This window comes from Leptodactylus fuscus, chromosome 1 (assembly GCF_031893055.1).
Source record: "Leptodactylus fuscus isolate aLepFus1 chromosome 1, aLepFus1.hap2, whole genome shotgun sequence".
Lineage (NCBI taxonomy): Eukaryota > Metazoa > Chordata > Amphibia > Anura > Leptodactylidae > Leptodactylus > Leptodactylus fuscus.
In genome coordinates, this window is record NC_134265.1 from 2,652,325 (window position 1) to 2,679,557 (window position 27,233).

General features: G+C 38.3%; 1 protein-coding gene across 1 annotated transcript in view; it reads right to left on the bottom strand.

Moving 5' to 3' along the window:
• Nucleotides 1–2,838: 2,838 nt before the first annotated feature.
• Nucleotides 2,839–27,233, bottom strand: part of IL11RA (interleukin 11 receptor subunit alpha) — a 49,380-nt gene continuing 24,985 nt past the window's right edge. The window contains 8 exon segments of the mRNA XM_075267261.1: nt 2,839–4,282; nt 4,536–4,615; nt 6,514–6,601; nt 6,993–7,052; nt 8,773–8,844; nt 8,847–8,928; nt 9,005–9,168; nt 13,134–13,297. Coding sequence (XP_075123362.1) covers nt 4,266–4,282; nt 4,536–4,615; nt 6,514–6,601; nt 6,993–7,052; nt 8,773–8,844; nt 8,847–8,928; nt 9,005–9,168; nt 13,134–13,297 — 727 coding nt within the window. The 3' untranslated portion in view covers nt 2,839–4,265.

Here is a 27,233-nt window from a genome sequence, read left to right on the forward strand (position 1 = left end):
TATGAAGTGACATAGTGGGAGGAGTTTATTAGGACCGACCCCCGAATAGTGCCAGGCTCCGCCTCTTACTAAATTGGTGCACGCCCATCTGACAGAATGGAACTCTACGCCGGACAGGAAGTGGCAACAAAGTAACGCAATGAATTCTCGTGTCATTGGTGCCAGATTGTGTCGCACCTGGTGATAAGCGGCGCCCGGGTAATAACAGACGTATAATAGCGGTTTGGTTTCTCGTCACTGGAGCTTTATTGTTAAATACAAAGTGTCTGCAGCTTTCTGGATACACACGAAGCTAAAACGAGAACACAAAGGGTTAATAGGCGGAATAATGTGGGGGAGGTGAGACCAGGGGCAGAGAAGACCCCAGCATAGGAGTGAATAGTGAACCGTCACACTGTAACGGCGGGTCCGAGCCCCAGCAGCGAGCAGGACACAATCTCTGACACCTGAATTTGTACAACGATTCATCTAACTTAGATATACAGAATATTAGTGAGATCCATGAGGACAGATACTGTCCATATCTAGCAGTACACGTATATACAAGTGGCGGCGTATACAGTCATGGCAGACGAGACACTGCGTCTGTCCGGAGCAACCAACAGAATGCAGGGGATTCTAGGGGGGAAACAGAGACAAATCTGGACCGTACCAACTCATACCGACCCTACAACCTGCAAACATTGCATTGTGGTTCACTCCAGTCACATCCAGAGCTGCATCCACCTACAACCTGCAAACATTGCATTGTGGTTCACTCCAGTCACATCTAGAGCTGCACATCTCGCTGCTGCCTGGATGATGTAGTGTGCAGCGCCTGCCGTAGTCTGAGGTAGTCTGAGACACGCCCACTGCCTCTTCATTGGTTCCTGCTTGTGCAGCTCTGCCTCCCCTGATTGGCTGCTGTGCATTAATACAAGCCCAGCCCCGTCTCGGCAGGAATTGCTTAAAGGGCTGGATTATAAAAGTTAATACTAGATAGGTTGTGCTTATAAGGGGGAGCCTGGAGGGGGCGCTAGATACTGAGTCCTGTGCATTATGGACTCTAAACTGTGAGCCTGAGGAACTGCAGCTCTAGAGGTGACTGGAGTATAAGATATGATATAACACTGGATTCATGGTTCATTGTGTAGGGCCCGGTCTATAGGTGGTCGAGATCTCGAGACACAGCAGTAGACACTGTGATAAAGCTGGTGTAGTATAAGGCGGCCTAGTGATACTTTACACTGTCTTACACAGTACTAGTAAACCTGCCCCGGTGTGCACAGAATATAAAGCCGATATATATCAGGAGCTGCTGACGACAGGGGATGTAACAGAGGGAGGAGATTCGGCTGCGCACTGGAGACTTCCTGTCCCATTACAGACATGAACCCACCTGGGCCTCAAACAAGGAGGTGTGGCCACATGTGAAGAGGGCGGGGCTTTGGTTATTGAACATTTAGGACTATCCTGACAAAGTTGGGACTGTTGGTAACAGTAAGAATCTTCAAAAACACAATAGACAACATCTGTCCTCAGAGGGGCGGTCCTGACATCAATGCTACATCAGCCTTTTACCTGGGGCTCCAGGGGCCATTACTAGCCCCTCCTCACTAAAACATTAGCCCCTCCCCACTATTATATTAGCTCCTCCCTAATGCTATTAGACTCTCTTCACTATTATATTAGCCCCTCCCCACTATTAGCCCCTCGTCAGTATTAGCCCCTCCCTAATGTTATTAGCTCCTCCCACTATCATTAGCCCCTCCTCACTATGGTCCTCCTGTAATACATAATAGATCAAATCATCCTGTAGTTAGATTCCTGTAATCCAGCAGAATTTGATCATATCTCCCCCCCCCCTCTTTTCCTATCTGTCCTGAGGTATGATAATCCCCCCATAGTAATGGAACATGCCCCCTAACCCCCCCGGGCTTACACCTTTACTAGTACGCCCCTCCCCCCCCCCCCCCCCCCCCGGTCACTATTATTGAGGCAAATATGAGGTCACAAGTGGTAAGAAGCAACGAGCCGACCGGATAGGACCCAGTTCACATGTAACGCCCCAGTGACTGGTGTGAGAAGCCTTCCCTTATTATCCTACAGATAAAAATAACAAGTAATCACTGAGGAATCTGTGCAAAAGAGCAAACTGTGAAGAGATCTACAGAGGAGATCAACTGTGTACAGAGAAGATCAACTGTGTACAGAGGAGGAGATCAACTGTGTGGAGAGGAGGAGATCAACTGTGTACCAGAGGAGGAGACCAACTGTGTAGAGAGGAGGAGGTCAACTGTGTGGAGAGGAGGAGACCAACTGTGTAGAGAGGAGGAGGTCAACTGTGTGGAGAGGAGGAGATCAACTGTGTGGAGAGGAGGAGATCAACTGTGTAGAGAGGAGGAGATCAACTGTGTACCAGAGGAGGAGAACAACTGTGTACAGAGGAGGAGATCAACTGTGCACAGAGGAGGAGATCAACTGTGCACAGAGGAGGAGACCAACTGTGCACAGAGGAGGAGACCAACTGTGCACAGAGGAGGAGACCAACTGTGCACAGAGGAGGAGACCAACTGTGCACAGAGGAGGAGACCAACTGTGCACAGAGGAGGAGACCAACTGTGCACAGAGGAGGAGACCAACTGTGCACAGAGGAGGAGACCAACTGTGCACAGAGGAGGAGGTCAACTGTGCACAGAGGAGGAGACCAACTGTGCACAGAGGAGGAGACCAACTGTGCACAGAGGAGGAGACCAACTGTGCACAGAGGAGGAGACCAACTGTGCACAGAGGAGGAGACCAACTGTGCAGAGAGGAGGAGGTCAACTGTGTACAGAGGAGGAGACCAACTGTGTACAGAGGAGGAGACCAACTGTGTAGAGAGGAGGAGGTCAACTGTGTAGAGAGGAGGAGACCAACTGTGTAGAGAGGAGGAGGTCAACTGTGTACAGAGGAGGAGACCAACTGTGTACAGAGGAGGAGACCAACTGTGTACAGAGGAGGAGACCAACTGTGTACAGAGGAGGAGACCAACTGTGTACAGAGGAGGAGACCAACTGTGTACAGAGGAGGAGACCAACTGTGTACAGAGGAGGAGACCAACTGTGTAGAGAGGAGGAGATCAACTGTGTAGAGAGGAGGAGATCAACTGTGTAGAGAGGAGGAGATCAACTGTGTACAATCCACTTATTCATGGAGGAGCTTGAGAGTCCACACCAGAGGTGATCTCCAACTATATACTGTTCACTTACTGGCAGTGTACAGATCAGTGCAGACACACAACATGGAGGACGTGAGGGTCAGGGACATCTAGGAGTCTATATTGGATGTCGGATCCATCAGAGTCCGGGCCGTCACATGAGACTGCCATGTTTATTGTCAGGTCCATCCAGTATTAGTAGAACCTACAACCAGTGTAATGTCTATGGCCTGCCACCGACACCGGAGCAACTGCAACACTAACTGGACGGATCTGCAATAAGTATCTCATGACCGTAACCTATAGAGTGTAGGAGTCCGTACAGACCAGGGGCGGGGTAAACACACAACATGGAGCCATATGGACATGGAAGAAGTGACAACGCAGAAGATCAGAGAAGATGCCGGTGGTCTATGCCCACCACCTATCAACCATGGGCGATGCAGACATGGCTGGTTCCTAATCCCACAAGGTATAAACATGGCAGTGTATAGCTGTCCCTGAAACATGGCGTCCAACCCTGACACCACCGCATGGTAGCATGCACGTGCTGAGGGAGAGGACCGGCGGCTCCTGCGAGAACCGGAACCTGCTTTAGCTTCATGAACTGCTTGGTTAGTGCTCGGGTATGAACATGGAGGAATTGTGCTTAACCATTGAATGCCACAAAGTATCCCAAAGTGATAAAGTGTTCCTATTGTCGGGTATCGGCTGGTGTGAAGTGCGTGTGAAGTCTATGTAATAGCAGCAAAAATAGGTCACTGAACTCCAGCCGTGGCCAGAAGGGGGCGTCTCACTCAGGTTAATGGGAAGTTGTCTCTGTAGAGTTTATCTTGAAGAAGCTGCCGTCTGAAGAAGAGGGTGCATTGTACGGCAAGTCCCGATCCTCTACCGTACAGTCTATCGCTGTCCCATCCTGGCCGAACATGCCCCTGGTGGACAGTCCTGGAACTGCAACTCGTCCATTCTGACAAAAGTCTTTATAACAACTCATTCTGTAGAGAAGTCCTTCAGGGGAGCGGAAAATACCGAAAATACCGACACCTCCTAAATCTGGACTGGAGAGGATCTCAGCTCTTCAAAAGGACTATAAAATCTGGTTCTCTGCAAAGAAGGAAATAAGAAGATAAAGACCCAAAAATCATAAAAATATCAAATGCAAGAACCAGAACCCAAAGAACGGGAGCCGAGGAGCAAAACATAAGACAAGATCCAACTGTCCTTAAATAAGTGAAATATAAGAAGGATCCAAGACAGAGCTGGAGAACATGAAACCGTCACATGTTCCCCGATCCCTCCACGTACCCCATGGAAGTGACAGAAAAGAGACAAAAAACTGGGCGATGACAACACTTACTGGGCAGAGACTTCAGATGTATTGCTGTCAGGAAGTTCGTCTTTATCCCACCATCTTTTACTGTCCTCCCAACTCTGACCCTATATAGGAATAATATACAGCAGAGGATATAATACCGCCCCCTATGTACAGTAAGATAATTCTACTCCTATGTACAAGAATATAACTACTATAATACTACTCCTATGTACAAGAATATAACTACTATAATACTACCTCCTATGTACAAGAATATAACTACTATAATACTACTCCTATGTACAAGAATATAACTACTATATACTACTCCTATGTACAAGAATATAACTACTATAATACTGCTCCTATGTACAAGAATATAACTACTATAATACTACCTCCTATGTACAAGAATATAACTACTATAATACTGCTCCTATATACAAGAATATAACTACTATAATACTGCTCCTATGTACAAGAATATAACTACTATAATACTGCTCCTATGTACAAGAATATAACTACTATAATACTACCTACTATGTACAAGAATATAACTACTATAATACTACTCCTATGTACAAGAATATAACTACTATAATACTACCTCCTATGTACAAGAATATAACTACTATAATACTACCCTCCTATGTACAAGAATATAACTACTATAATACTGCTCCTATGTACAAGAATATAATTACTATAATACTACTCCTATGTACAAGAATATAACTACTATAATACTACTCCTATGTACAAGAATATAACTACTATAATACTACTGCTATGTACAAGAATATAACTACTATAATACTACTCCTATGTACAAGAATATAACTACTATAATACTACATCCTATGTACAAGAATATAACTATAATACTGCTCCTATGTACAAGAATATAACTACTATAATACTACTCCTATGTACAAGAATATAACTGCTATAATACTGCTCCTATGTACAAGAATATAACTATAATACTACTCCTATGTACAAGAATATAACTACTATAATACTGCTCCTATGTACAAGAATATAACTACTATAATACTACTGCTATGTACAAGAATATAACTACTATAATACTACTCCTATGTACAAGAATATAACTACTATACTACTACCTCCTATGTACAAGAATATAACTACTATAATACTGCTCCTATGTACAAGAATATAACTACTATAATACTACCTCCTATGTACAAGAATATAACTACTATAATACTGCTCCTATGTACAAGAATATAACTACTATAATACTACCTCCTATGTACAAGAATATAACTACTATAATACTACTCCTATGTACAAGAATATAACTACTATAATACTACTCCTATGTACAAGAATATAACTACTATAATACTACTCCTATGTACAAGAATATAACTACTATAATACTACTCCTATGTACAAGAATATAACTACTATAATACTGCTCCTATGTACAAGAATATAACTACTATAATACTACTCCTATGTACAAGAATATAACTACTATAATACTACCTCCTATGTACAAGAATATAACTACTATAATACTACTCCTATATACAAGAATATAACTACTATAATACTGCTCCTATGTACAAGAATATAACTACTATAATACTACTCCTATGTACAAGAATATAACTACTATAATACTGCTCCTATGTACAAGAATATAACTACTATAATACTGCTCCTATGTACAAGAATATAACTACTATAATACTACTCCTATGTACAAGAATATAACTACTATAATACTACTCCTATGTACAAGAATATAACTACTATAATACTACTCCTATGTACAAGAATATAACTACTATAATACTGCCCCTATGTACAAGAATATAACTACTATAATACTACCTCCTATGTTGTATACAATAGAATCAAACAGTATTGTGGGTGATATACTCTGGGCTGTACGGGGTTATATATATTACAAATGTAGGCAGTATAACAGGCCTGTGCGGTATTATATTACTATATTATACAGTGTAAATCTTATACTCACCACAGGAGGGCACCAATAGCCAGAAAAATGACAAGCACTACAAAAGCAAAAATCCCCATCGAGATTGTTATGGCCACTTTCTCCACGGGTCTGTCGGATGACAAGTATGACATTATTATCCTCACAGTTTGCGGCACTGACAGGGTTTCACCCCAATAGTATATAGTCATATATATCAGGCACTCCAAAAAATTGGGCAAACTTTGCATAATTTTTTTAGAGTGAATGATATATATTAGTAAATACACATTATAGTGGTGTTTTAAGTAGTTGGCCCCTCTATACCATCCCTGTCTGTTGCTGGGGGCCCCTCTATACCATCCCTGTCTGTTGCTGGGGGCCCCTCTATACCATCCCTGTCTGTTGCTGGGGGCCCCTCTATACTATCCCTGCCTATTTCTGGGGGCCCCTCTATACCATCCCTGCCTGTTTCTGGGGTCCCATCACTCATCCCACTGAAGCACATAATGGTCATACATTACCTATGGGTTCTTTGACCTGCGGCTCCGGCTCTTCTGTAGTGGTTTCATTACTGACCTCTAAGGGCAGAGATATAGAGATAGAGTCATCAGATGGGCCATATACACTGTATAGCATTCATGAAATATCACTATATAGCACTATATGTCTAGGCATTAGGGCAGGTATACAACAACATAGGTAAGGAAGGACAGACTCTGTGTACTCTGGACCCACATGATCTCACTGGAGGAGTCATTGACTTCTGAGAAACTGAAATACTGAAAGCAGTGACACCCAGCCTAACCAAACCTAGCCTGAGATGTAACTGTAGGGTCCTAGCTCCCTATGGATCCTCCTCAGAGGGGGCACTAAGTGATCTGTAATGTCCTAGCTCTCTATGGATGTTCCTTATAGGAGGGGCACTATGTTATCTGTAATGTCCTAGCTCTTTATGGATGTTCCTCAGAGGGGGCACTATGTGATCTGTAATGTCCTAGCTCTCTATGGATGTTCCTTATAGGAGGGGCACTATGTTATCTGTAATGTCCTAGCTCTTTATGGATGTTCCTCAGAGGGGGCACTATGTGATCTGTAATGTTCTAGCTCTCTATGGATGTTCCTCAGAAGGGCAGTATGTGATCTGTAATGTTCTAGCTCTCTATGGAGGTTCCTCAGAGGAGGGGCAGTATGTGATCTGTGGTGTCCTAGCTCTCTATGGAGGTTCCTCAGAGGTGGGGCAATATGTTATCTGTAATGTCCTAGCTCTCTATGGATGTTCCTCAGAGGGGGGGGGGGACTATGACATCTGTGGTGTCCTAGCTCTCTATGGAGGTTCCTCAGAGGGGGGGCACTATATGATCTGTGGTGTCCTAGCTTGCTTTGGATGTTCCTCAGAGGAGGGACACTATATGATCTGTGATGTCCTAGCTCTCTATGGATGTTCTTCAGAGGAGGGGCACTATATGATCTGTGGTGTCCTAGCTTGCTTTGGATGTTCCTCAGAGGAGGGACACTATATGATCTGTGATGTCCTAGCTCTCTATGGATGTTCCTCAGAGGAGGGGCACTATATGATCTGTGGTGTCCTAGCTTGCTTTGGATGTTCCTCAGAGGAGGGGCAGTATATGATCTGTGATGTCCTAGCTCCCTTTGGATGTTCCTCAGAGGAGGGGCAGTATGTGATCTGTGGTGTCCTAACTCCCTTTGGATGTTCCTCAGAGGAGGGACACTATATGATCTGTGATGTCCTAGCTCTCTATGGAGGTTCCTCAGAGGAGGGGCACTATATGATCTGTGGTGTCCTAACTCCCTTTGGATGTTCCTCAGAGGAGGGACACTATATGATCTGTGATGTCCTAGCTCTCTATGGAGGTTCCTCAGAGGAGGGGCAGTATGTGATCTGTGATATCCTAGCTCTCTATGGAGGTTCCTCAGAGGAGGGGCACTATATGATCTGTGGTGTCCTAACTCCCTTTGGATGTTCCTCAGAGGAGGGACACTATGTGATCTGTGATATCCTAGCTCCCTTTGGATGTTCCTCAGAGGAGGGGCAGTATGTGATCTGTGATATCCTAGCTCTCTATGGATGTTCCTCAGAGGAGGGGCACTATGTGATCTGTGATATCCTAGCTCTCTTTGGATGTTCCTCAGAGGAGGGGCAGTATGTGATCTGTGATGTCCTAGTTCCCTTTGGATGTTCCTCAGAGGAGGGGCAGTATGTGATCTGTAGTGTCCTAGCTCTCTATGGATGTTTCATAGCATTGTGACGACCATACTGGCACCATCTGATGCCCTCACCTGGTATCTCTGTGCTGGTCCACGGCGTGGCTCTGGCTTCCACACTCCATTCACTCCAGTTACCAGCATCCAGAAATCTCTGGCGCTGACCTGCACGATGTGCTCCATGCCCATGAAGGCATCAGTGATGGTGTCTGTTAGGTTGGCCGTCTCCACCTGATGGGAGTGATTGGTCAGTAGGAGTCCACAGTCAGTACCCTGAGTACAATCACATGGAGGACTGTGCTCTTACCATGGACCACAACATATGAAGGATAGGCCGGTACTGCAGACGGAACTTCAATTGGAAATGTGGCTCCTGGGGCCACGTGGATGGGTACGCCCAGGTAACCCGCAGCCGCCTGGGGGCATAAGGGACCGGCTCTGCTGACACCAGCTCAGGGGGATCCGGCTTAACTGCAAGACAAATTAGTCAATCAAATTATTAATTTAGTAATTAACTTATGAGAAATCATCACACACTGTATCACCTCATAGTATATAATATACCATAAGTAAAACTACCGTACTCTATACCGCCTAATACTACTTCATACTATAGTATATAACCTAATACTACCGTATACTATACCGCCTAATACTACCTCATACTATAGTATATAACCTAATACTACCGTATACTATACCGCCTAATACTACCTCATACTATAGTATATAACCTAATACTACCGTATACTATACCGCCTAATACTACCTCATACTATAGTATATAACCTAATACTACCGTACTCTATACCGCCTAATACTACTTCATACTATAGTATATAACCTAATACTACCGTATACTATACCGCCTAATACTACCTCATGCTATAGTATATAACCTAATACTACCGTATACTATACCGCCTAATACTACCTCATGCTATAGTATATAACCTAATACTACCGTATACTATACCGCCTAATACTACCTCATGCTATAGTATATAACCTAATACTACCGTATACTATACCGCCTAATACTACCTCATGCTATAGTATATAACCTAATACTACCGTATACTATACCGCCTAATACTACCTCATGCTATAGTATATAACCTAATACTACCGTATACTATACCGCCTAATACTACCTCATGCTATAGTATATAACCTAATACAGTAGGATACAGATGAGATACAGATGGAGCTGGCTGTGTATGTGATCTATATATATATATACACACACACACACACACACACACACACACACATCTATACGCCGGGGCCCTCCATATACAGTAGGATAGAGATGGAGCTGGCTGTGTATGATATATATATATATATATATATATATATACACACATCTATACACCGGGGCCCTCCATATACAGTAGGAAACAAATCTGCTGATCCTGAGCAGAACATCCGGAGTCTCCTCCTCGCACATATTCAGACCATGACTGTGTCCGGGGAATCTCCGAGGAAAACTGAAGATGAGAGAAGGGCCCCCGCCCCAACAACACGGGAGCCGTATACTAGAGGGAGTGATCAGAGATAGCATGATCTATATACTGTATGTAGCATCATATATGTCACCCCCCTCACCTATAGACTGTATGTAGCATCATATATGTCACCCCCTCACCTATAGACTGTATGTAGTATCATATGTCACCCCCTCACCTATAGACTGTATGTAGTATCATATATGTCACCCCCTCACCTATAGACTGTATGTAGTATCATATATGTCACCCCCTCACCTATAGACTGTATGTAGTATCATATATGTCACCTCCTCACCTATAGACTGTATGTAGTATCATATATGTCACCCCCTCACCTATAGACTGTATGTAGTATCATATATGTCACCCCCTCACCTATAGACTGTATGTAGTATCATATATGTCTCACCCCTCACCTATATACTGTATGTAGTATCATATCTGTCACCTCCTCACCTATAGACTGTATGTAGTATCATATATGTCACCTCCTCACCTATATACTGTATGTAGTATCATATCTGTCACCTCCTCACCTATATACTGTATGTAGTATCATATATGTCACCTCCTCACCTATATACTGTATGTAGTATCATATCTGTCACCTCCTCACCTATATACTGTATGTAGTATCATATATGTCACCTCCTCACCTATATACTGTATGTAGTATCATATCTGTCACCTCCTCACCTATAGACTGTATGTAGTATCATATATGTCACCCCCTCACCTATAGACTGTATGTAGTATCATATATGTCACCTCCTCACCTATAGACTGTATGTAGTATCATATATGTCACCCCCTCACCTATAGACTGTATGTAGTATCATATATGTCACCCCCTCACCTATAGACTGTATGTAGTATCATATATGTCACCCCCCTCACCTATAGACTGTATGTAGCATCATATATGTCACCCCCCTCACCTATAGACTGTATGTAGTATCATATGTCACCCCCTCACCTATAGACTGTATGTAGTATCATATATGTCACCCCCTCACCTATAGACTGTATGTAGTATCATATCTGTCACCTCCTCACCTATAGACTGTATGTAGTATCATATATGTCACCTCCTCACCTATATACTGTATGTAGTATCATATCTGTCACCTCCTCACCTATATACTGTATGTAGTATCATATATGTCACCTCCTCACCTATATACTGTATGTAGTATCATATCTGTCACCTCCTCACCTATATACTGTATGTAGTATCATATATGTCACCTCCTCACCTATATACTGTATGTAGTATCATATCTGTCACCTCCTCACCTATAGACTGTATGTAGTATCATATATGTCACCCCCTCACCTATAGACTGTATGTAGTATCATATATGTCACCCCCTCACCTATAGACTGTATGTAGTATCATATATGTCACCTCCTCACCTATAGACTGTATGTAGTATCATATGTCACCCCCCTCACCTATAGACTGTATGTAGTATCATATGTCACCCTCCTCACCTATAGACTGTATGTAGTATCATATATGTCACCTCCTCCCTATAGACTGTATGTAGTATCTTAATGTCCCCCCTCACCTATAGACTGTATGTAGTATCATATATGTCACCTCCTCACCTATAGACTGTATGTAGTATCATATATGTCAGCTCCTCACCTATGGACTGTATGTAGTATCATATATGTCACCTCCTCACCTAAAGACTGTATGTAGTATCATATATGTCACCCCCTCACCTATATACTGTATGTAGTATCATATATGTCACCCCCTCACCTATGGACTGTATGTAGTATCATATCTGTCACCCCCTCACCTATAGACTGTATGTAGTATCACATGTCACCTCCTCACCTATAGACTGTATGTAGTATCATATATGTCACCCCCTCACCTATAGACTGTATGTAGTATCATATATGTCACCCCCCTCACCTATAGACTGTATGTAGTATCATATATGTCACCCCCTCACCTATAGACTGTATGTAGTATCATATATGTCACCCCCTCACCTATAGACTGTATGTAGTATCATATATGTCACCCCCTCACCTATATACTGTATGTAGTATCATATATGTCACCCCCTCACCTATAGACTGTATGTAGTATCATATATGTCACCCCCTCACCTATAGACTGTATGTAGTATCATATGTCACCCCCTCACCTATAGACTGTATGTAGTATCATATATGTCACCCCCTCACCTATAGACTGTATGTAGTATCATATATGTCACCCCCCTCACCTATAGACTGTATGTAGTATCATATATGTCACCCCCTCACCTATATACTGTATGTAGTATCATATATGTCACCCCCTCACCTATAGACTGTATGTAGTATCATATATGTCACCCCCCTCACCTATAGACTGTATGTAGTATCATATGTCACCCCCTCACCTATAGACTGTATGTAGTATCATATATGTCACCCCCTCACCTATAGACTGTATGTAGTATCATATATGTCACCCCCTCACCTATAGACTGTATGTAGTATCATATATGTCACCTCCTCACCTATAGACTGTATGTAGTATCATATATGTCACCCCCTCACCTATAGACTGTATGTAGTATCATATATGTCACCCCCTCACCTATAGACTGTATGTAGTATCATATATGTCACCTCCTCACCTATAGACTGTATGTAGTATCATATGTCACCCCCTCACCTATAGACTGTATGTAGTATCATATGTCACCTCCTCACCTATAGACTGTATGTAGTATCATATATGTCACCTCCTCACCTATAGACTGTATGTAGTATCATATATGTCACCCCCCTCACCTATAGACTGTATGTAGTATCATATATGTCACCTCCTCACCTATAGACTGTATGTAGTATCATATATGTCACCCCCTCACCTATAGACTGTATGTAGTATCATATATGTCACCCCCTCACCTATAGACTGTACATGGAACTCCAGGATCCTGAAGCTGGAGCCGAGCGGATTCTCCTCTGTGATGTTCATCTGATAGGATGTCCACAGCTTGGAGTTCCTGACGGAGCACGTGTTGGGGTGTCGGGGGTCCTGCAGACAGATCTCAGGGCTGCTTCTGTCCATCCTGTAACATATCCAGATCATACATGAACAGACAGTGTGTATACTGATCAGACGGGCCATCGGGGGGCGCTGTATACATGTATACTATAACACGCTGTATACATGTATACTATAACACGCTGTATACATGTATACTATAACATAACACCAACATGTGCTGCACTGTCTGTATAGAGACCATCTTATCCCAGTCCTGCAGCCAAAAACTATTGTACAAGTACAACCCCCCGCCCCCCCCCCTGTCCTGTAAGCAGGCGGCATATGGGAGACCCCTAACCAGAGAGTATATATGGGAAACAACCTATATAGGGCCAACAGCCCAGCACTATATACCTACAACCGCCATCATTTCCTGCAGGTACACTTGGAGTTGTAGGGCTGCTATAATGCCGCCGTACGCACCGCGCTGACTCATGTCCACCATGTCCGGCCTTGTGTGCGGCTTCATTCGCTGACAATCCTGTGGCCTGACCTCTGAGCGGAGCGGCCGGCGGCCATACTGTATGTGGTCAGCCCCAAGAGGTGGCCGCAAACCGTTCTCTTAAAGGGAGACTCTACAGACATAGAGTAGGAGGCAGGATCCCATCAGGAGGGGTCTCCAGCCCACAATCCACCTGTCTAGTCAGTACATGACACTAGTAATGGCCGCAGCTCCATGCGATGAGATATTACTGAGCGGATATGGGGGCGGCATACTGATCTGGACACAAGGCATCATTCCTCCAGCACAACACAACGTCCGCACCGCTCCTCCGGGGCCCGGGGCCAAGTCACATGAGACCAGACTGATCCTGACTGCAGCTGCGGCAAGACCCCGACTGTTACATAAATAGGAATCCCTTCCAGAAGTCGCGGGGTTAATGAGAGTCATGAGAGCCGCGAAACACCGAGCGAGATGACGAGACCCTGAGTCACCAAAATATTGTGTCTGATTGATGGACTCTCTATATACAGAGGAAGATCACATTACAGTATGGAGAGGGGGCGCAGACATACCGCCTGACATCAAACACCTCCAAATACTACTGTACACACCAATACATCACACCGTATAATGTACAAGAACTAGACTGGGCAGAGGGAGGTCTGATATCAATACAGCCAGTCATCCATAGGGGGCAGTATTATAGTAGTTATATTCTTGTACATAGGAGTAGTATTATAGTAGTTATATTCTTGTATATAGGAGTAGTATTATAGTAGTTATATTCTTGTATATAGGAGTAGTATTATAGTAGTTATATTCTTGTATATAGGAGTAGTATTATAGTAGTTATATTCTTGTACATAGGAGCAGTATTATAGTAGTTATATTCTTGTACATAGGAGCAGTATTATAGTAGTTATATTCTTGTATATAGGAGCAGTATTATAGTAGTTATATTCTTGCACATAGGAGGTAGTATTATAGTAGTTATATTCTTGCACATAGGAGTAGTATTATAGTAGTTATATTCTTGTACATAGGGGTAGTATTATAGTAGTTATATTCTTGTACATAGGAGTAGTATTATAGTAGTTATATTCTTGTATATAGGAGTAGTATTATAGTAGTTATATTCTTGTACATAGGAGTAGTATTATAGTAGTTATATTCTTGTATATAGGAGCAGTATTATAGTAGTTATATTCTTGTATATAGGAGTAGTATTATAGTAGTTATATTCTTGTACATAGGAGCAGTATTATAGTAGTTATATTCTTGCACATAGGAGCAGTATTATAGTAGTTATATTCTTGTATATAGGAGCAGTATTATAGTAGTTATATTCTTGCACATAGGAGGTAGTATTATAGTAGTTATATTCTTGTACATAGGAGTAGTATTATAGTAGTTATATTCTTGTACATAGGAGCAGTATTATAGTAGTTATATTCTTGTACATAGGAGCAGTATTATAGTAGTTATATTCTTGTACATAGGAGTAGTATTATAGTAGTTATATTCTTGTACATAGGAGCAGTATTATAGTAGTTATATTCTTGTACAGAGGAGTAGTATTATAGTAGTTATATTCTTGTACATAGGAGTAGTATTATAGTAGTTATATTCTTGTACATAGGAGTAGTATTATAGTAGTTATATTCTTGTACATAGGAGTAGTATTATAGTAGTTATATTCTTGTACATAGGAGTAGTATTATAGTAGTTATATTCTTGTATATAGGAGTAGTATTATAGTAGTTATATTCTTGTACATAGGAGCAGTATTATAGTAGTTATATTCTTGTACATAGGAGGTAGTATTATAGTAGTTATATTCTTGTACATAGGAGCAGTATTATAGTAGTTATATTCTTGTATATAGGAGCAGTATTATAGTAGTTATATTCTTGTACATAGGAGTAGTATTATAGTAGTTATATTCTTGTACATAGGAGCAGTATTATAGTAGTTATATTCTTGTATATAGGAGCAGTATTATATTAGTTATATTCTTGTACATAGGGGGTAGTATTATAGTAGTTATATTCTTGTACATAGGGGGTAGTATTATAGTAGTTATATTCTTGTACATAGGGAGTAGTATTATAGTAGTTATATTCTTGTACATAGGAGCAGTATTATATTAGTTATATTCTTGTACATAGGAGCAGTATTATAGTAGTTATATTCTTGTATATAGGAGCAGTATTATAGTAGTTATATTCTTGTACATAGGAGTAGTATTATAGTAGTTATATTCTTGTACATAGGAGCAGTATTATAGTAGTTATATTCTTGTACATAGGAGTAGTATTATAGTAGTTATATTCTTGTACATAGGAGTAGTATTATAGTAGTTATATTCTTGTACATAGGAGCAGTATTATAGTAGTTATATTCTTGTACATAGGAGGTAGTATTATAGTAGTTATATTCTTGTACATAGGAGGTAGTATTATAGTAGTTATATTCTTGTACATAGGAGGTAGTATTATAGTAGTTATATTCTTGTATATAGGGGGTAGTATTATAGTAGTTATATTCTTGTACATAGGAGTAGTATTATAGTAGTTATATTCTTGTACATAGGAGTAGTATTATAGTAGTTATATTCTTGTACATAGGAGTAGTATTATAGTAGTTATATTCTTGTACATAGGAGTAGTATTATAGTAGTTATATTCTTGTACATAGGAGTAGTATTATAGTAGTTATATTCTTGTATATAGGAGCAGTATTATAGTAGTTATTAGAGATGAGCGAATAGTGTTCTATCGAACACATGTTCGATCGGATATCAGGGTGTTCGCCATGTTCGAATCGAATCGAACACCGCGTGGTAAAGTGCGCCATTACTCGATTCCCCTCCCACCTTCCCTGGCGCCTTTTTTGCACCAATAACAGCACAGGGGAGGTGGGACAGGAACTACGACACCGGGGGCATTGAAAAAAATTGGAAAAAGTCATTGGCTGCCGAAATCAGGTGACCTCCATTTTAGACGAATAGTGGATTTCAAATCCGGGTCATATGAGAATGTGAACTTTGTGACTATGAGACAGGGATAGCTGTACAGGCAGGGATAGCTAGGGATAACCTTTATTTAGGGGGGAATGTTATTAAAAATAACTTTTTGGGGCTCTATCGGGTGTGTAATTGTGATTTTTGTGAGATAAACTTTTTCCCATAGGGATGCATTGGCCAGCGCTGATTGGCCAGAGTACGGAACTCGACCAATCAGCGCTGGCTCTGCTGGAGGAGGCGGAGTCTAAGATCGCTCCACACCAGTCTCCATTCAGGTCCGACCTTAGACTCCGCCTCATCCGGCAGAGCCAGCGCTGATTGGCCGAATTCCGTACTCTGGCCAATCAGCACTGGCTAATGCATTCTATTAGCGTGAACTGAGTTTGCACAGGGGTTCTAGTGCACCCTCGGCTCTGCTACATCAGATTGCTACATCTGATGTAGCAGTGCCGAGTGTGCATCAGACGTGTAGTTGAGCAAAACTGACTCAGCACTGCTAAGTCTCTGCATTGGCATAGGAATGCATTGGTCAGCCTTCGGCCAATCAGCGCTGGCTCTGCCGGAGGAGGCGGAGTCTAAGGTCGGACCTGAATGGAGACTGGTGTGGAGCGATCTTAGACTCCGCCTCCTCCAGCAGAGCCAGCGCTGATTGGTCGAGTTCCGTACTCTGGCCAATCAGCGCTGGCCAATGCATTTCTATGGGGAAAAGTTAGCTTGCGAAAATCGCAAACTGACAGGGATTTCCATGAAATAAAGTGACTTTTATGCCCCCAGACATGCTTCCCCTGCTGTCCCAGTGTCATTCCAGAGGTGTTGGCATCATTTCCTGGGGTGTCATAGTGGACTTGGTGACCCTCCAGACACGAATTTGGGTTTCCCCCTTAACGAGTTTATGTTCCCCATAGACTATAATGGGGTTCAAAACCCATTCGAACACTCGAACAGTGAGCGGCTGTTCGAATCGAATTTCGAACCTCGAACATTTTAGTGTTCGCTCATCTCTAGTAGTTATATTCTTGTACATAGGGGGCAGTATTATAGTAGTTATATTCTTGTACATAGGAGTAGTATTATAGTAGTTATATTCTTGTACATAGGAGCAGTATTATAGTAGTTATATTCTTGTATATAGGAGTAGTATTATAGTAGTTATATTCTTGTACATAGGAGTAGTATTATAGTAGTTATATTCTTGTACATAGGAGCAGTATTATAGTAGTTATATTCTTGTATATAGGAGTAGTATTATAGTAGTTATATTCTTGTACATAGGAGTAGTATTATAGTAGTTATATTCTTGTACATAGGAGCAGTATTATAGTAGTTATATTCTTGTACATAGGAGCAGTATTATAGTAGTTATATTCTTGTACATAGGAGGTAGTATTATAGTAGTTATATTCTTGTACATAGGAGTAGTATTATAGTAGTTATATTCTTGTACATAGGAGGTAGTATTATAGTAGTTATATTCTTGTACATAGGGGGTAGTATTATAGTAGTTATATTCTTGTACATAGGAGTAGTATTATAGTAGTTATATTCTTGTACATAGGAGGTAGTATTATAGTAGTTATATTCTTGTACATAGGAGTAGTATTATAGTAGTTATATTCTTGTACATAGGAGCAGTATTATAGTAGTTATATTCTTGTACATAGGAGCAGTATTATAGTAGTTATATTCTTGTACATAGGAGTAGTATTATAGTAGTTATATTCTTGTACATAGGAGCAGTATTATAGTAGTTATATTCTTGTACAGAGGAGTAGTATTATAGTAGTTATATTCTTGTACATAGGAGTAGTATTATAGTAGTTATATTCTTGTACATAGGAGGTAGTATTATAGTAGTTATATTCTTGTACATAGGAGTAGTATTATAGTAGTTATATTCTTGTACATAGGAGTAGTATTATAGTAGTTATATTATTGTACATAGGAGGTAGTATTATAGTAGTTATATTCTTGTACATAGGAGTAGTATTATAGTAGTTATATTATTGTACATAGGAGGTAGTATTATAGTAGTTATATTCTTGTACATAGGAGTAGTATTATAGTAGTTATATTATTGTACATAGGAGGTAGTATTATAGTAGTTATATTCTTGTACATAGGAGCAGTATTATAGTAGTTATATTCTTGTACATAGGAGTAGTATTATAGTAGTTATATTCTTGTACATAGGAGTAGTATTATAGTAGTTATATTCTTGTACATAGGAGGTAGTATTATAGTAGTTATATTCTAGTACATAGGAGGTAGTATTATAGTAGTTATATTCTTGTACATAGGAGTAGTATTATAGTAGTTATATTCTTGTACATAGGAGGTAGTATTATAGTAGTTATATTCTTGTACATAGGAGGTAGTATTATAGTAGTTATATTCTTGTACATAGGGGGTAGTATTATAGTAGTTATATTCTTGTACATAGGAGTAGTATTATAGTAGTTATATTCTTGTACATAGGAGGTAGTATTATAGTAGTTATATTCTTGTACATAGGAGTAGTATTATAGTAGTTATATTCTTGTACATAGGAGCAGTATTATAGTAGTTATATTCTTGTACATAGGAGCAGTATTATAGTAGTTATATTCTTGTACATAGGAGTAGTATTATAGTAGTTATATTCTTGTACATAGGAGCAGTATTATAGTAGTTATATTCTTGTACAGAGGAGTAGTATTATAGTAGTTATATTCTTGTACATAGGAGTAGTATTATAGTAGTTATATTCTTGTACATAGGAGTAGTATTATAGTAGTTATATTCTTGTACATAGGAGTAGTATTATAGTAGTTATATTCTTGTATATAGGAGTAGTATTATAGTAGTTATATTCTTGTACATAGGAGCAGTATTATAGTAGTTATATTCTTGTACATAGGAGGTAGTATTATAGTAGTTATATTCTTGTACATAGGAGCAGTATTATAGTAGTTATATTCTTGTATATAGGAGCAGTATTATAGTAGTTATATTCTTGTACATAGGAGTAGTATTATAGTAGTTATATTCTTGTACATAGGAGCAGTATTATAGTAGTTATATTCTTGTATATAGGAGCAGTATTATATTAGTTATATTCTTGTACATAGGGGGTAGTATTATAGTAGTTATATTCTTGTACATAGGGGGTAGTATTATAGTAGTTATATTCTTGTACATAGGGAGTAGTATTATAGTAGTTATATTCTTGTACATAGGAGCAGTATTATATTAGTTATATTCTTGTACATAGGAGCAGTATTATAGTAGTTATATTCTTGTATATAGGAGCAGTATTATAGTAGTTATATTCTTGTACATAGGAGTAGTATTATAGTAGTTATATTCTTGTACATAGGAGCAGTATTATAGTAGTTATATTCTTGTACATAGGAGTAGTATTATAGTAGTTATATTCTTGTACATAGGAGTAGTATTATAGTAGTTATATTCTTGTACATAGGAGCAGTATTATAGTAGTTATATTCTTGTACATAGGAGGTAGTATTATAGTAGTTATATTCTTGTACATAGGAGGTAGTATTATAGTAGTTATATTCTTGTACATAGGAGGTAGTATTATAGTAGTTATATTCTTGTATATAGGGGGTAGTATTATAGTAGTTATATTCTTGTACATAGGAGTAGTATTATAGTAGTTATATTCTTGTACATAGGAGTAGTATTATAGTAGTTATATTCTTGTACATAGGAGTAGTATTATAGTAGTTATATTCTTGTACATAGGAGTAGTATTATAGTAGTTATATTCTTGTATATAGGAGCAGTATTATAGTAGTTATTAGAGATGAGCGAATAGTGTTCTATCGAACACATGTTCGATCGGATATCAGGGTGTTCGCCATGTTCGAATCGAATCGAACACCGCGTGGTAAAGTGCGCCATTACTCGATTCCCCTCCCACCTTCCCTGGCGCCTTTTTTGCACCAATAACAGCACAGGGGAGGTGGGACAGGAACTACGACACCGGGGGCATTGAAAAAAATTGGAAAAAGTCATTGGCTGCCGAAATCAGGTGACCTCCATTTTAGACGAATAGTGGATTTCAAATCCGGGTCATATGAGAATGTGAACTTTGTGACTATGAGACAGGGATAGCTGTACAGGCAGGGATAGCTAGGGATAACCTTTATTTAGGGGGGAATGTTATTAAAAATAACTTTTTGGGGCTCTATCGGGTGTGTAATTGTGATTTTTGTGAGATAAACTTTTTCCCATAGGGATGCATTGGCCAGCGCTGATTGGCCAGAGTACGGAACTCGACCAATCAGCGCTGGCTCTGCTGGAGGAGGCGGAGTCTAAGATCGCTCCACACCAGTCTCCATTCAGGTCCGACCTTAGACTCCGCCTCATCCGGCAGAGCCAGCGCTGATTGGCCGAATTCCGTACTCTGGCCAATCAGCACTGGCTAATGCATTCTATTAGCGTGAACTGAGTTTGCACAGGGGTTCTAGTGCACCCTCGGCTCTGCTACATCAGATTGCTACATCTGATGTAGCAGTGCCGAGTGTGCATCAGACGTGTAGTTGAGCAAAACTGACTCAGCACTGCTAAGTCTCTGCATTGGCATAGGAATGCATTGGTCAGCCTTCGGCCAATCAGCGCTGGCTCTGCCGGAGGAGGCGGAGTCTAAGGTCGGACCTGAATGGAGACTGGTGTGGAGCGATCTTAGACTCCGCCTCCTCCAGCAGAGCCAGCGCTGATTGGTCGAGTTCCGTACTCTGGCCAATCAGCGCTGGCCAATGCATTTCTATGGGGAAAAGTTAGCTTGCGAAAATCGCAAACTGACAGGGATTTCCATGAAATAAAGTGACTTTTATGCCCCCAGACATGCTTCCCCTGCTGTCCCAGTGTCATTCCAGAGGTGTTGGCATCATTTCCTGGGGTGTCATAGTGGACTTGGTGACCCTCCAGACACGAATTTGGGTTTCCCCCTTAACGAGTTTATGTTCCCCATAGACTATAATGGGGTTCAAAACCCATTCGAACACTCGAACAGTGAGCGGCTGTTCGAATCGAATTTCGAACCTCGAACATTTTAGTGTTCGCTCATCTCTAGTAGTTATATTCTTGTACATAGGGGGCAGTATTATAGTAGTTATATTCTTGTACATAGGAGTAGTATTATAGTAGTTATATTCTTGTACATAGGAGCAGTATTATAGTAGTTATATTCTTGTATATAGGAGTAGTATTATAGTAGTTATATTCTTGTACATAGGAGTAGTATTATAGTAGTTATATTCTTGTATATAGGAGTAGTATTATAGTAGTTATATTCTTGTACATAGGAGCAGTATTATAGTAGTTATATTCTTGTACATAGGAGCAGTATTATAGTAGTTATATTCTTGTATATAGGAGTAGTATTATAGTAGTTATATTCTTGTACATAGGAGTAGTATTATAGTAGTTATATTCTTGTACATAGGAGCAGTATTATAGTAGTTATATTCTTGTACATAGGAGCAGTATTATAGTAGTTATATTCTTGTACATAGGAGGTAGTATTATAGTAGTTATATTCTTGTACATAGGAGTAGTATTATAGTAGTTATATTCTTGTACATAGGAGGTAGTATTATAGTAGTTATATTCTTGTACATAGGAGTAGTATTATAGTAGTTATATTCTTGTACATAGGAGTAGTATTATAGTAGTTATATTATTGTACATAGGAGGTAGTATTATAGTAGTTATATTCTTGTACATAGGAGTAGTATTATAGTAGTTATATTCTTGTACATAGGAGGTAGTATTATAGTAGTTATATTCTTGTACATAGGAGCAGTATTATAGTAGTTATATTCTTGTACATAGGAGTAGTATTATAGTAGTTATATTCTTGTACATAGGAGGTAGTATTATAGTAGTTATATTCTAGTACATAGGAGGTAGTATTATAGTAGTTATATTCTTGTACATAGGAGTAGTATTATAGTAGTTATATTCTTGTACATAGGAGGTAGTATTATAGTAGTTATATTCTTGTACATAGGAGGTAGTATTATAGTAGTTATATTCTTGTACATAGGGGGTAGTATTATAGTAGTTATATTCTTGTACATAGGAGTAGTATTATAGTAGTTATATTCTTGTACATAGGAGGTAGTATTATAGTAGTTATATTCTTGTACATAGGAGGTAGTATTATAGTAGTTATATTCTTGTACATAGGAGGTAGTATTATAGTAGTTATATTCTTGTACATAGGAGCAGTATTATAGTAGTTATATTCTTGTACATAGGAGGTAGTATTATAGTAGTTATATTCTTGTACATAGGAGGTAGTATTATAGTAGTTATATTCTTGTACATAGGAGGTAGTATTATAGTAGTTATATTCTTGTACATAGGAGCAGTATTATAGTAGTTATATTCTTGTACATAGGAGTAGTATTATAGTAGTTATATTCTTGTACATAGGAGCAGTATTATAGTAGTTATATTCTTGTACATAGGAGTAGTATTATAGTAGTTATATTCTTGTACATAGGAGGTAGTATTATAGTAGTTATATTCTTGTACATAGGAGGTAGTATTATAGTAGTTATATTCTTGTACATAGGGGGTAGTATTATAGTAGTTATATTCTTGTATATAGGAGTAGTATTATAGTAGTTATATTCTTGTACATAGGAGTAGTATTATAGTAGTTATATTCTTGTACATAGGAGGTAGTATTATAGTAGTTATATTCTGGTACATAGGAGGTAGTATTATAGTAGTTATATTCTTGTACATAGGAGTAGTATTATAGTAGTTATATTCTTGTATATAGGAGTAGTATTATAGTAGTTATATTCTTGTACATAGGAGTAGTATTATAGTAGTTATATTCTTGTACATAGGAGGTAGTATTATAGTAGTTATATTCTTGTACATAGGAGCAGTATTATAGTAGTTATATTCTTGTACATAGGAGTAGTATTATAGTAGTTATATTCTTGTACATAGGAGTAGTATTATAGTAGTTATATTCTTGTACATAGGAGTAGTATTATAGTAGTTATATTCTTGTACATAGGAGGTAGTATTATAGTAGTTATATTCTTGTACATAGGAGGTAGTATTATAGTAGTTATATTCTTGTACATAGGAGCAGTATTATAGTAGTTATATTCTTGTACATAGGAGTAGTATTATAGTAGTTATATTCTTGTACATAGGAGCAGTATTATAGTAGTTATATTCTTGTACATAGGAGCAGTATTATAGTAGTTATATTCTTGTACATAGGAGTAGTATTATAGTAGTTATATTATTGTACATAGGAGGTAGTATTATAGTAGTTATATTCTTGTACATAGGAGTAGTATTATAGTAGTTATATTATTGTACATAGGAGGTAGTATTATAGTAGTTATATTCTTGTACATAGGTGTAGTATTATAGTAGTTATATTCTTGTACATAGGGTAGTATTATAGTAGTTATATTCTTGTACATAGGAGTAGTATTATAGTAGTTATATTCTTGTACATAGGAGCAGTATTATAGTAGTTATATTCTTGTACATAGGAGCAGTATTATAGTAGTTATATTCTTGTACATAGGAGCAGTATTATAGTAGTTATATTCTTGTACATAGGAGGTAGTATTATAGTAGTTATATTCTTGTACATAGGGTAGTATTATAGTAGTTATATTCTTGTACATAGGAGTAGTATTATAGTAGTTATATTCTTGTACATAGGAGGTAGTATTATAGTAGTTATATTCTTGTACATAGGAGTAGTATTATAGTAGTTATATTCTTGTACATAGGAGGTAGTATTATAGTAGTTATATTCTTGTACATAGGAGGTAGTATTATAGTAGTTATATTCTTGTACATAGGAGGTAGTATTATAGTAGTTATATTCTTGTATATAGGAGTAGTATTATAGTAGTTATATTCTTGTACATAGGAGGTAGTATTATAGTAGTTATATTCTTGTACATAGGAGTAGTATTATAGTAGTTATATTCTTGTACATAGGAGGTAGTATTATAGTAGTTATATTCTTGTACATAGGAGGTAGTATTATAGTAGTTATATTCTTGTACATAGGAGGTAGTATTATAGTAGTTATATTCTTGTACATAGGAGGTAGTATTATAGTAGTTATATTCTTGTACATAGGAGTAGTATTATAGTAGTTATATTATTGTACATAGGAGGTAGTATTATAGTAGTTATATTCTTGTACATAGGAGGTAGTATTATAGTAGTTATATTCTTGTACATAGGAGGTAGTATTATAGTAGTTATATTCTTGTACATAGGAGCAGTATTATAGTAGTTATATTCTTGTACATAGGAGTAGTATTATAGTAGTTATATTCTTGTACATAGGAGCAGTATTATAGTAGTTATATTCTTGTACATAGGAGCAGTATTATAGTAGTTATATTCTTGTACATAGGAGTAGTATTATAGTAGTTATATTATTGTACATAGGAGGTAGTATTATAGTAGTTATATTCTTGTACATAGGAGTAGTATTATAGTAGTTATATTATTGTACATAGGAGGTAGTATTATAGTAGTTATATTCTTGTACATAGGTGTAGTATTATAGTAGTTATATTCTTGTACATAGGGTAGTATTATAGTAGTTATATTCTTGTACATAGGAGTAGTATTATAGTAGTTATATTCTTGTACATAGGAGCAGTATTATAGTAGTTATATTCTTGTACATAGGAGCAGTATTATAGTAGTTATATTCTTGTACATAGGAGCAGTATTATAGTAGTTATATTCTTGTACATAGGAGGTAGTATTATAGTAGTTATATTCTTGTACATAGGGTAGTATTATAGTAGTTATATTCTTGTACATAGGAGTAGTATTATAGTAGTTATATTCTTGTACATAGGAGGTAGTATTATAGTAGTTATATTCTTGTACATAGGAGTAGTATTATAGTAGTTATATTCTTGTACATAGGAGGTAGTATTATAGTAGTTATATTCTTGTACATAGGAGGTAGTATTATAGTAGTTATATTCTTGTACATAGGAGGTAGTATTATAGTAGTTATATTCTTGTATATAGGAGTAGTATTATAGTAGTTATATTCTTGTACATAGGAGGTAGTATTATAGTAGTTATATTCTTGTACATAGGAGTAGTATTATAGTAGTTATATTCTTGTACATAGGAGGTAGTATTATAGTAGTTATATTCTTGTACATAGGAGGTAGTATTATAGTAGTTATATTCTTGTACATAGGAGGTAGTATTATAGTAGTTATATTCTTGTACATAGGAGGTAGTATTATAGTAGTTATATTCTTGTACATAGGAGTAGTATTATAGTAGTTATATTATTGTACATAGGAGGTAGTATTATAGTAGTTATATTCTTGTACATAGGAGGTAGTATTATAGTAGTTATATTCTTGTACATAGGGTAGTATTATAGTAGTTACATTCTTGTACATAGGAGCAGTATTATAGTAGTTATATTCTTGTACATAGGAGTAGTATTATAGTAGTTATATTCTTGTACATAGGAGGTAGTATTATAGTAGTTATATTCTTGTACATAGGAGCAGTATTATAGTAGTTATATTCTTGTACATAGGAGCAGTATTATAGTAGTTATATTCTTGTACATAGGGGGCAGTATTATAGTAGTTATATTCTTGTACATAGGAGCAGTATTATAGTAGTTATATTCTTGTACATAGGGGGCAGTATTATAGTAGTTATATTCTTGTACATAGGAGTAGTATTATAGTAGTTATATTCTTGTACATAGGAGTAGTATTATAGTAGTTATATTCTTGTACATAAGGGGCAGTATTATAGTAGTTATATTCTTGTACATAGGAGTAGTATTATAGTAGTTATATTCTTGTACATAGGAGGAGTATTATAGTAGTTATACTTTTGTACATAGGGGCAGTATCATAGTAGTTATATTCTTGTACATAGGGGCAGTATTACACCATAGCAGTGATAATACATATAATATATCCTGTATATATTTTTTGCTGATGTCTTAGATCTCTAGGTATAAGATATAATAATGATGATATATATTTGATAAGATTCCTTGTTTTAGATGATGTAATCTTAGTCTATGGGATTGTATGACATGTATATATTATACCGTACACTTTGATGACAATACATCCAGACATCTCGGCTGTTCTCATCTCGGACATTAGAAGGCTCCTGTTGGGTTCTCTCTCTTTTTGCTGTGCCTGGAGAGCTGCCACGGATTACACAGGCTGTGACACATTCAGTGCTGAGGGGGTCGGTGTAATTGGATAGAGATGGACATAGTTGGCGTTCCGAGCCCTGTAATTATATCTATAGTGAGTGATCAGACTTGCGTCCCGGTGATAGGATTGATTACAGATCTGTCGAGGATTCTTCTCTGCGAGGCCTCGGGGCAGATTCTCCCTGTGATTGATGCTCTGTTATTAAGATTACTCAAATGCAGCGATGGGGCGGGGGGGCGACAATTACCCT